The 13,136-nt window shown below is 40.9% G+C and overlaps 1 protein-coding gene across 2 annotated transcripts in view; it reads right to left on the reverse strand.

The window, feature by feature from the left end:
- The window catches only part of cacna2d2a (calcium channel, voltage-dependent, alpha 2/delta subunit 2a), a 259,138-nt gene that overhangs the window by 123,445 nt on the left and 122,557 nt on the right, over positions 1-13,136 (reverse strand). For both annotated transcript variants that reach the window (XM_053636170.1, XM_053636169.1), the window contains exon 4: positions 9,886-9,945. In XM_053636170.1, the coding sequence (XP_053492145.1) occupies positions 9,886-9,945 (60 nt within the window). The remainder of the gene's footprint in view (positions 1-9,885; positions 9,946-13,136) is intronic.

Below are 13,136 nucleotides of genomic sequence, written 5' to 3' on the forward strand. Positions count from 1 at the left end.
CACACGCACTCATACCCATTCACACACTATGGACAATTTAGACACGCCAATCAGCCTACAACGCATGTCTTTGGACTGGGGGGACGAAACCGGAGTACCCGGAGGAAACCCTGGAAGCACGGTGAGAACTCATGGCATATTGTGGTTAAATCAAACCATCAGGTGCTGGATTTAAAGCAGAGCTGCTATCACTCAAGAAAAGTTGATTTCATTCATTGCACAGAATCGCATGTAACTGAGACACGCCGCGGTTTTCTCGGCAAACTCCACCACAAGCACGCATCTAACACGCAACTGTCTGGGTTGGTGAGATTAGGTCTGTAGTTACAAATAAAAACAGATGTACACAATTTCAGTATTATATCCTCAGTCAGGTTCCTCTCTCTCTCTTTCTCTCTCTCCCCCTACATTACACATTTTGATCCAGCACTGTTGCTTAAAAGCTGTTTATTTCAAGCACATCCTTTGGTCTCAACAAAACACAAGGAGGTTTCTGAAGATTCTGCTAAGACTCAGCAAGGGAAGGAAATGTGTGTTGATGAGAGAAAGAGAGAGAGAGAAAAAAAAAAGAGAGCGAGAGAGAAAGAGATACAGTAGGTGAACCCTTGAGGAGAGACACTTTAGCAAATTACAGCTAGTGCTGCAATCAGGAAGCTGAAATTACCAAACCTGACGGGTCACCAAGGCAACTGCTGGAGGCAGCCGGCAAAGCAGGTGTGTGTGTGTGTGCGCATGCGAATGCACGTGTCTATGTCTGTCTATGTACGTGTGTATATCCCAGGTGGTGGGTTTCTAGATATTTTAGTCAGTTCCTACTTGTGTGTGTCTTTCTCCTTTCATACAACAGCACCACTGATCTGGTAGGACAGATGCTCACACACCAGCTTGCTTTTAATGCACATGAAGCCTTTCATTAACTATTCATGCCAAAAGGACAGCCTCTCGGTGCACTAGCAGGAGAGTGTCTCTTTATAACCTAGACGATGGTGCTGAAGGTCCAGCTGAAGCCAACTGACGTACATGCGTAAAGATATCCAATTTTATTTATACTAATCGGTAATCATTGTTCCGATTTCAAACTGCGACTTGCTGTCCACTTTGGAGAGATTAAATAATTAAATCAACAAAGGAAGCACACACACACACACACACACACACACACACACACACACACACACACACACACACACGCGCGCGCGCATTTAAAATGCAAGGCAGGGATCAGCCCGAAAATAGACCACCTCTTGTTTTCACCTGAATACTTTCCCTTCAAGATGAATCTTTCAGCCTGGTGAGGGACAAGTACAGAGGGCATACTTTTTTTTCTTCTTTTCTTTGTAGAGCCAATTAACTCAAACAAAAGCTTTATTACACACAGTGGTGCAGAGTTGCTGTGGGCAACGGCGCTATTGCTACTAGTTGCAGTTCCTCCTCCAGCCACTAGGGTTTGAAGTGCACACACTTGATGAGACGTCCTTAACTAAAGGAGGAATATAAGACGAGGCATGCATGCAAGGAGACAAACAGTCATAGATCTTTGTCCATAGTGTGTTTATTGACGTAGGAAGGTGCCAAATGAAGAAATACGAAAACAACGCATGAGTGCTGTACTCGTGAGCATGCAGTGAGAAAAAGCAGAGCGTACATACTGCATGTGTTGTCAAGCACAAGGGCTTTCTCGTGATAACGTAGACTATTGCATGCACACATGCTTGACTTATGATGAAAGGTTTCATTGATTAGAGAATGATGATTACAGTAAATGGCCTGGAAGATGGTTCCTTCTCCCCATCTCTGTCCTCTCTCTCTCTCTCTCTCCATCTGTAGGAGCACCTCTCGTCTTTCCCCTAATGGCACAGCTATTAGCGCTAATGCATTTCAAACATACAGCAGCTGCCACGTTTGGGACGAAAGCTCACGTCCTCCCGCTCTCGTTCCATCCCTTTCTTTCTCTCCCTCATTCTTCCCTTCTTTCTCGCCTTCTAACACATCTAATTAAACAGGTTGATGTGCAAAAAAAAGCACTTGCTCTACTGCAGTTATACAGTATGTCTAGAGGCTCATCTGCAGTCTGAGACTAATGTTTATAATGAAGGGCTTGTGTGTCTTTGACCTTATAAACATCTATTTAAAATAAATAACACATGCAACGAGTGAGCTAATGTGAGCTACAAGATATTTTAACACACTACTTTGTTCCATATATAACGGTACTTTGTTCCTCTTTAAAACACTGGTTTCAGCATTATACGCCACCATAAAATTAATAGTGGCAAAGCGTCCCCTGACAATAACAGCACTGGAGACACCTCCTATAATGTTTAACAAGGAGCAAGACACTTGTAGAGGGATCTTGGACCATCCGCCTTCTTTATATTTTTCCATTTGTGCATGTACGCCATCATCCTCAACTCACACCAAAGGATGCAGGTTTATGAGATTGGTTATTATAAAAACTAAATCTATTTTTTAAAAAAGAAAAAAAAAGAAAAAAGATAGTGTTTCTGCAGAAACACCATTATTGATTCTGAAGAACGTCTTTTATATGGTCCATCTATGTTTTGTTTGTTTTTCCCCCCCTCACATTTTGCTGCACTGTATTTATTATTGTTATTATTATTTATTCTTTTTCTCATGGACAAATTCTACTGACCGTCACCTTATGATCATCACCTGCACTACTCTCAATTTATATAGTTTTTTGCTACTTAGCATCTTATTCTTACAAAATTTAGCTTACTGAGTGCCCTTTTAATTTCTGTTGTTTATTGTACTGCTTTATCAAAACAATTCCCCTCAGAGATCAAGTACTCTATCTATCTGTATGTCTGTCTGTCTATTTATCTACCAACCTATCTATACATCCATCCATCCATTTATACATCCATCCATCCATCAATCCATTCATCCATCTATACATCCATCCATCCATTTATACATCAATCCATTCATCCATCCATCTATACATCCATCCATTTATACATCCATCTATACATCCATCCATACATTAATCCATTCATCCATCCATTTATACATCATCCATTCATCCATCCATCCATCTATTCATCCATCCATTTATCCATCCATCCATACATCAATCCATTCATCCATCCATTTATACATCAATCCATTCATCCATCCATCCATCTATACATCCACCCATTTATACATCCACCCATTTATACATCCATCCATACATCAATCCATTTATACATCCATCCATCCATTTATACATCCATCCATCTATACATCAATCCATTCATCCGTCTATACATCCATCCATTCATCCATCCATCCGTCTATACATCCATCCATTTATACATACATCCATTTATCCATCCATCCATACATCAATCCATTTATACATCCATCCATCCATCCATCCATTTATACATCCATCCATCCATTTATACATCCATCTATACATCCATCCATCCATCCATTTATACATCCATCCATTTATACATCCAACCATCCATTTATACATCCATCCATCCAACTACACATCCATCAATCCATCCATCTATACACCCATCAATCCATCCATCCATCCCTCCATTTATACAATCAATCCATTCATCCATCTATACATCCATCAATCCATCCATTTATACATCCATCCATCCATCTATACATCCATCCATCCATCTATACATCCATCCATCCATTTATACATCCATCCATCCATCTATACATCCATCCATCCATCTATACATCCCTCCATTTATACATCAATCCATTCATCCATCTATCCATCCATTTATACATCCATCCATCCATTTATACATCCATCAATCCATCCATCTATACATCCATCCATCTATACATCCATCCATCCATCCATCTATACATCCACCCATCCATCCATTTATACATCCATCAATCCATCCATCCATCCATCCATCTATACATCCACCCATCCATCCATTTATACATCCATCAATCCATCCATCCATTTATACATCCATCCATACATCCATCCATCCATCTATACATCCACCCATCCATCCATTTATACATCCATCAATCCATCCATCCATCTATACATCCATCTATACATCTATACATCCATCCATCTATACATCTATACATCCATCCATCTGTACATCTATACATCCATCCATGTCCAAGTATTAACCTCCTGGGAAAAGCAACTGGTATGGGGTGAAGAAATCCTGATAATAATATTTCTACCTGTTGCAGAAGAGCTACATGCTGAAATAAGACTCATGCAATGTTTTATTATGTGCCTCGACAGCAGAATATAGCATGAGTATTGTATTTTGTTCACTTTTTGGAATATGAGCTAATTGTTAATGCTAATTATTAATGCTGAATTGTTTTTGTTAGTATGAAAAGTCAACATTGTTGTTTTTTTTAAAAAAAAAAAAACTTTTTTGATTTCATTGTAGTTACATGTTATGTAATGAATGATGTGTGGTGCCCACACTGACTGATGTACTGAAAGTTTAGAAATAAAATGCACAGTGTACAGTTACTGGAACCCATACTGAGCTGAATTCAGTTTGGTAAATAGTGTGTAAATAGAGTCTGAACTAACTTGTGACAGTAAAAGAATTAACTTCAAGACACTGAAAGAGACCAGATGATAGATCTGTACTGCTCGGATGAACCATTTACGTCTTATTTACTAACATCTGACTAATTTAAGTTAATAGGAGAATATTAACACATACTTGCAGTGAGATGTAATTACTAGCTAGATGTCGCGTAGAAGATTAACACCAAGATTCCTGCATTAATCAATAGAAACACAGGTCACAAACCAAATCTGACGGAGCGGTGAGCCCAAATGACCTTGAGAAATAAGACGCAATAAACCACTTTAATATCCATTTCACACACTATTGCATTCAGATGGATTTAAACGGGTCTCAGCCCCACTTCTGCTGTTGAGATTACTGCGAGCACAACGAGTCCTCTCCACAACAGCCTATTGTACCGGCCATAATGGCCGACTGGCACATTCGTTACAATGGCTGGACTCATAAGAGCGGCTGGGATACGCAGCCGTGGAGAAATTCTTAAGAAGCGAAATCAAATCTGCAATCATAACTAGTCACAGGTGGTGCTAAAACTTGTATTGTTATTGCTAGCGTCATGACTTTGAGTTTAATAGCCCTTAGAAATAACATGCTGTATAGAGTTGCTAGTACATCTACACTATACTAAATACATTCCGGAAACTAACAGTAGTTCGTTTTATGTTCACCAATGCAGAAACATTGTGGAACACTTATAGTACGACAGACTACACCGATCAACCATAACGTTAACACCACCTGCCCAATATTATGTAGGTCGCCCATGTGCCAGCAAAACAGCTCTGACCTGTCGAGGCATGGACTCCAAAAGACCGAAGGTGTGCGGTGGTATCTGGCACCAAGACCTTAACAGCAGATCCTGTAAGTTGTGAGGTGGGGCCTCCATGGATCAGACTTGTTTGTCTAGCACAACCCATAAATGCTTGATTGGACTGCTATCTGGGGAATTTTTGGACGCCAAGTCAACACCTTGAACTCTCCGTCATGTTCCTAAAAGCATTCCTGAACAATTTTTGCAGCGTGGCAGGGGCACATTCCAATGTTTAGGTAAGCTGTACATGTCAAAGTAACATGCACATGAATGCCAGGACCCAAGGATCCTGGCAGAACATTGCCCAGAGCATTACTGCCACATAGTGCATCCTGGTGCCATCTCTTCCCAAGGTAAGTGACGCACACACCCCGCCGTCCACCTGATGTGAAAGAAAACATGATTCACTCACATGCCCATTGTAGGTGTTTTCAGCGATGGACAGGGGTCAGCATGGACACTCTGAACGGTCTGCGGTCACACTGTGTGTTCTGACACCTTTCTATCATCACCAGCATTAACTTTTTTTTCAGCAATTTGTGCTACAGTAGTTCTTCCGTGGGCTTGGACCAGACGGACTAGCCTTCGCTCCTCACACACACACACATCCGTGAGCCTTGGGCGCCCATGACCCTGTCACTGCTTCACCGGTTCTCCTTCAGGTACCACTTTTGGTAGGTACTAACCACTGCATACCAGGAACACCCAGTATGTGTGTACCAGCTTTGTGTAAATGTTTTCATAGGCCGCACCAAACTAAAAATTTTCTTCAGATCATTTTTTTTCCTTCATATTCCTTTCATTAAAGCCATTACTTTGAAACGACTGGATTTCACAAAATCTGTATTAAATCCACATGTCTAACTGAAATGAATAAGTGAGTTAAACAGTATAATCTGTATAAAATTGCAGTAACTTGTTGCCAATCATTTGATTTCAAGCCTGTCAGTTGAAGTTTTCATTAGGGAGTCTCCTTTAGTGCAAAAACACACACAAACTCAGGAGCTCTCTCAGGTTAAGAACATATTTCCGAATGCACTGGATGTTCATGAATGGCAAATTTCTTGAATAAATTAGTTTGTATTCAGCTTACTAAATGAGGCCTAATGTGTGAAGTTTCACCTGTTCAGAGGTGTTTGTGAGCTCTGAAGACAGTTGGGCTTTAGCCCAAAGGAATGCAGCGACATCTGACCTCAGAAGAGATATTTCAGACACGGGGTTAATGTGTGCATCTCCACACAGACAGTAACTTCAGGCTCAGGTTTGAACTGAAGACCCTGGAGCTGTGAGGCACCACGACACCTTTACCCTAGATCTGTGAGCTGCATTAATCAAATCAGACACCGGAGGACTAAAAGCAAACAAAAGGCGCCGGGTTGTAAGTTGTTTAACACGTCTAGACGGAAAGATCCGGAAATGAACGGAGAAATTCTGATCTATAGTCTCGTATCTATTCATCTCAAACCCAAATGTGTTCAGTGTATAGTGAAAACAACAGAATTGGCCTTGCTGTTCCAATGCTTTCAGAGGGAAAACTGTAGCTTAGGTATGGAAACAGCTTATGGAAAGTGCTTTTTTTATTACATTAAGACTGTGGCTATGTCTAATATTTGAAAATATGCATGGCAAAATATTCAGCGTTTAGGTGCAGAATGATGGAACGGTATTGCAAAAAGATGTACAACACACAGCGTACATACGTATAGACACACGTGCGTGCCCCCTTTTTTTTTTTTACTATTCTACATTATTGTACAATTTTGTACATGTTTTATGGACGCCTCTCCACCACTCTCTCTCCCTCCTTCCATCTCGCTGTCTTTTTCTCTCAGCCTCTCTTCCTCCCTCTAACTGCTTTAACATGCTTTTCACTCTGGGTCCCTAATGTGCCCAAAAAGCATGGAGTCCTAATCTAATTACAGTGTCAGTCAGCAGTCTTCAGCCAAAAAAAAAAAAAAGGAAACAGCGTACGTTTGCCAAACACGGGAGAGGGAGAGAGAGAGAGAGAGCAAGCCAGAATCACCAAAGACACTCGTCCTCGCTAAAGGACATGTCTCGTCCCCCTCTCTCGCGTGAAGGTGCTGAAATGGTTCGGGCCTCCACAGTTCTTTATTACCTGGGCTAATTATAAAAGCAAATGAAATCAGCCCCGTGATACATTATTAATGCCCGCACCCCCATTAGGTCTCATTTGCAGTGTTTGCAACAATATGACATTTTCAAACTGTTTTCATGGCTGATTAGAAATGAGGAGGGCTGATAACAGGGTGGAGAGGGAAAGAGAGAGAGGCGGGGAGAGAGGAGAGAAACGAAAGGGTAGAGAGAGTGAGGAAGAAGAAGACGACGACGAAGGCATCCAGAATAAGACTGTGTTTTAAATCAGAAAGAATGAAAAGGGGACGGGGGGACGGGGGGGGACCCAGATGAGCAAGAGACAAAACACGAGTATTTTACCCGTTAAATGTGTGACGCCATTTTAATTTGCACAACGCACAGAGGCGAGTGATTTAAAAGCATGTAATGTCTGTGTGCATGCATGTGATAGTATAAAACGCACATTTAGTTGCAGAGCTCTAAGCGAGGAGTGTGTGCCGTGATAGGCAGCTCTCTCCCCGCCTCCCTGTGAGAGCAGTGGCTAAGCAGCCATGAACAGAAATAGGCTCTCGCGGTGAGGAGGTTTCATAATTATTAGCTTTAGAGTCTTTTCTCAAATATCCCTCGGGAGGCATGGGGTTAAAATTCCATTTGTAGGAAGTGTAGCATGACAGCAAGCATGGTCTCCCTGGAGACAGACGGCAGAGTGTGTGTGGTGCCAGTGTTTTTGTAAAGGATATTTGGAGTATGTAGCTGTGAATAGGGGCTAGAATATACAATGCTAGTGTTTGCGTGGATGTAAAAGTGCTTATGGATGTTCAGCTGCTGTATACTTTATGGCCTTTATGGTTATTATGTTGGACAGGATCAAATGACAGCAACTCACTTATCAAACAGACAGTGTCAGTGCTTCATTTTCTAGATCAGTGGTATTCAAGCTATAGGGTGTGGCCCAGAGGCAAGAGTGATGGGCTAGGGTGGAAAATATATATTTAAAAGACTATCTAAAAAAATTTGCCAATCTTCATGCATTTGATAGCGGATGATCCAATTAACATTTGCTCAAGTGTTTAGTACTCGCTGATATTAACTGAAGCCATTTCATACTACTAATGTTTTGGTTTTGATGATAAAGTCAAACACAGTGGCCAGTTTATTTGGTTGTCCCATGGTGGTACCTTTCCACTGATGGATGAAGTAATAGGGGGGTGGAAAAATTGTGCGTAGTGACAGTTGTGCGTATTAATTCCATTTAATTCTATTCTAAACTGCACCTATAGAGTCGGTTTATCTGATAAAGGTCCAAAGTGTGTGGCAATCTCCATGCATCCTATGTACAGCCATAACATTAAAACCACGGACAGGTGAAGTGAATGACATTGATTATCTCGTTACAATGGCAACAAGGGGTGGGATATATTAGGCAGCAAGGGAACTGTCAGTTCTTGAGGTTGATGTGTTGAAAGAAGAAAAAATGGGTAAGGATCTGAGCGACTTTGACCAGGGCCAGACTGTGATGGCTAGATGACTGGGTCAGAGCATCTCCAAGACAGCAGGTCTTGTCAGGTGTTCCCAGTATGCAGTGGTTAGAGTCTATGCAAAACTGGTGAACCAGAGACAGGTTCATAGGCACCCGAGACTCGGTGATACGCATGGGGAGCGAAGGCACAAACTGCTGAAAAACTGAATGATGGAAAAGTGAAAAAAGGTGAAGGCTATGATAGAAAGGTGTCAGAAAACACAACGCATCGCAACTTGCTGTGTATGGGGCTGCGTAGCCGCAGACCCGTCAGAGTGCCCATGGTGACCCCTTTGAGGAACATGATGAAAAGTTCTTGACATGGCCTTCAAATTCCCCAGATCTCAAGCCGATTGCGCGTCTGTGGATTATGCTGGACAAACAAAACAAGGCCGATCAGTGGAGGTCCCACCTCGTAACTTACAGAACCTAAAGGACCTGCGGCTAACGTCTTGGTACCAGATACCACAGCACACCTTCAGAGCTTTTGTGGAGTCCATGCCTCGACGGGTCAGAGCTGTGTTGGTGGGACAAAGGACCTACACAGTATTAGGCAGGTGGTTTAATGTTATGGCTGATCGGTGTAGGTTTTTACAAAACATCAAGACAGCCTCATCAAGACACACATCTCTTGTCTGTGTTTGGCTAGATCAATTAAAATAGGACTAGCGTGCAGTCATTTCCCACCATCTACAGGGGTTGTAAGACTTGCTGTATCGGCAATGGAGAGTCAGAGTATGCCTCAATGATTAATCCTAACAAAATCATTCATCACTATCATAGTCTTACCTGAACGCATATCATTGCAGTCCACATGACTACAGGAAAGCAAAGATTACTGCTTATTTTAGATCCATATTTACGGATAGGAAAGCAACAAATACAGGTACACTTACTGTGATGTTGTCCCTCCAGGGGTGCAATGTCTGGATCTGCTCCGCCTCTCTGGCCAGCCTCTATAGAACATAAAATGTTCAAAGGTCAAGGGTTAGGCTACAAGGGTTAATGGGTATATTTCATTGTATAGATATTGTATTTTTTTTTATTTTTTTTTTTTAATCTAGCAGGCGAATACAAAGGCAAAATTTAGAAGCCAATGCTGCAGTTCTGAAATACATAAGCGAAAGCAAAAAAAAAAAAAAGTAGAAGAAGTGTATGTGGGGACTCTAGTGTGTAATTGAGAATTTCAAAGTAATTAAATAGTCAACACATTGCTTAAAGAGTAATAAACAATAGCAGAATGTGATCCTTGGCACACAGATAATAACTAGTTCCTGACAGATTATTTACTAAACTAATTGTTTCCTGGATCTGCACAGAGCTCGGAGATTGTGTGTGAGATTGTAGTGTTTAAGAAGTCTGGATCACAGAGCACAACCTGGCCACACTTCCCAAAGCAAAGGCGACAATTTAGAACCGCTGGTAACAATGATCCTTCTGTTTATATTTCAGCAAAAATGAAGAATCAAATTAAGCATCAATGCATCTGTTCTACAGGTGATGACTTGCTTCTTAAATTGGTGATGCTGTAGCTTTCCCAGTGAAATTTCCAGGTTGGAATAGTCCCTCTTAATGACGTATGTTGAAGACAGCAATAATTTCAAGTCACTACAAATCACTTTGAATATTTTTACTCGCTGGCTAACTAGCTAATGCAAAAGAATGACATGTAGGATATTTTTGCATAATGTATACTGGGATTTGCATCGTGCAGGACATTTATGCATGTAAACTGACATCATGAATTCTTCCTCAGTGCTAATTCTGAGAGACTAGTCAGCAGTCTATTGCAATAAATACCATACTCTACATCCATCCATCCATCTTCTATACCGCTTACTCCTTTTCAGGGTCACGGGGAACCTGAAGCCTATCCCAGGGAGCATTGGGCACAAGGCGGGGTACACCCTGGACAGGGTGCCAATCATGCTCTACATACTTGTGAAAAATAATAAGAGCTCTGGATAAAAGTTTTGTGTTTCCCCTACACATATTATATGTCACACAGTATAGTTTCTAGGAAACAATAAAATGATTATTGAATAGTTTTTAGAATTTCCACACAAGAACCATTAAGGTTTCCCCCATAGGGTGAGATGGGTAATATTGCTATACAGTGGATCCAGCTAATATTCTTTCTTTTCTTTATTTTTTTAAAAAAGGTCTCTTTTTAAAATTTGCCCATTTAAATGACCACTTTTCCAGATTCAAAATAAGTTCCACCTTCAACAAATTCTGCCATTGGTTCCATTTCAAATACCACATAAAGGCATACAGACAGTCATGTGAAAAGATAAGGACACCCCATGGAAATTGTTTACTTGGGCAAGCAAACATTTGATCATCTTTGAAACAGTGTCTAGTAATAAAGTTAATACACTTGAACAAAACCACAAAGAAATGGTAAGTACACAAGTACACCTTTGGCCTCAGAACCTGTAGTGCCCACTTTAGCAGAAATAACTTCTTGCAGGTGTTTTGCATAATTGTCCAGCAGGCTTTTTTGACCGCTCTTCCATGCAATATTCTTTCAGTTGAAAGATGTTTGAGGGTTTTCTTGCATGTACTGCCCGTTTAAAATTCAAATCCAGGCTTTGACTAGGCCATTCCATAACCCTCCATTTCTTCTTTTTGAGCCATTCTTTGGTGGATTTGCTAGTGTGCTTAGGATCATTATCCTGGTGAAAAGTCCACTTACTCTTTAGATCTTGGCATGATGACGTCACAAACCTCACCAGACACTAGATATGAGAAGGGTATAAATAAGGCAGGTTCCACCTGCACTCCATAAGCAGGTTCTAATCACTGGCACCCAATCTTCAACATCTGATTCTAATTTTATGGATTTTAAGGTGTACTTACCTTATCCATGTCGCTGATCTTTTTTTTATTTGTTAATTTTAATTGTGAAAATTACTACAAAATGTCAATTTTATGTGTCATTTGATAGAGTATATCAACTTTATTAATAGGCACAGTTTCAAAAAGGATCAAATGTTTGCTTATAAATATGTAAAATAAAAAATACATTCCATGGGGTGTACTTATTTTTTCACATGGCATACGTATATACAGTATAAGCTCTACACTGGGCTTTTGTGATGTAAGGATTTCATCTTTTCTACACAATTTTCTACGATATTCAACATTTACTTCAATTTCATTATATTACCCAAACTTCCGTTTACCTTTCTGCATTTTGCACGGGAGCTCCACAGTTGAAACACAGGAGTATGCCAGTACAACTTATCACTCGATACGCCAAAATAGCAGTCTTATAGCTGTCACAAAACAAAACAGCAGGTGAGCCAATCGACATGTGAATCTGGAGTGATTTGTGCAGGTGTTTTGAACTTTCCAATATTAACTGACATTAACTTCCTCCATCTCACATGTTTTTGACTAGACTTGTATAGACAACTGGTTTGTAAAAAGGATATAGAAATGCTCGTATTTTTCTGTTCTGTTCCATATTGAATATCCATAAATTGTCTATTACAATTTTCTAAATGGTAAGTGGCATACCAACATATCCATCCATCCACTTTCTGTACTGCTTATCCTACAGAGGGTCGTGAGGAGCCTGGAGCTATCACAGGGGACACTCTGGAGAGGGTGCCAACCCATCACAGGGCACACTTGCACACACTACAGACAATTTAGAGATGCCAATCAACCTACAGCACATATCTTTGGATTGGGGGAGGAAACCGGAGTACTTGGAGGAAACCCGGGGAGAACACGCAAGCTGTACTGGAGGTATGAGGCAAATGTACTAATCACTAAGTTAGCATGTCATTTTTTTTTTTCTGTGCTGCAAAAAATGCTGTTAAAAAACTAGTAATAAAATTGTACCAAACCACACAAGAAAAGAGCTCCAGTCTGGATCTACGTTCAATAGCAAGTTCCACTAAATCTCTTTAAAACAGGAGCTTTGTTTTTCTCTCATGTTCCCTTCATAATCCTCACAGCAAGAGCGTCTGGGTCATGTCCAGACTCAACCCACTCACACCTGCCCTCTTGTCACCTACCTGTAAGAGAGCAGGGCGCCGACTCCCACACACAATCACACGCTCAGACATGACGTCCTGTGCTTCTGTCCTCACAGCCTTTACCTTACGCTCGCTAAACGACCAGCAGCACAACG

Source organism: Ictalurus furcatus, chromosome 11 (assembly GCF_023375685.1).
Source record: "Ictalurus furcatus strain D&B chromosome 11, Billie_1.0, whole genome shotgun sequence".
In the NCBI taxonomy this organism is placed as follows: Eukaryota; Metazoa; Chordata; class Actinopteri; order Siluriformes; family Ictaluridae; genus Ictalurus; species Ictalurus furcatus.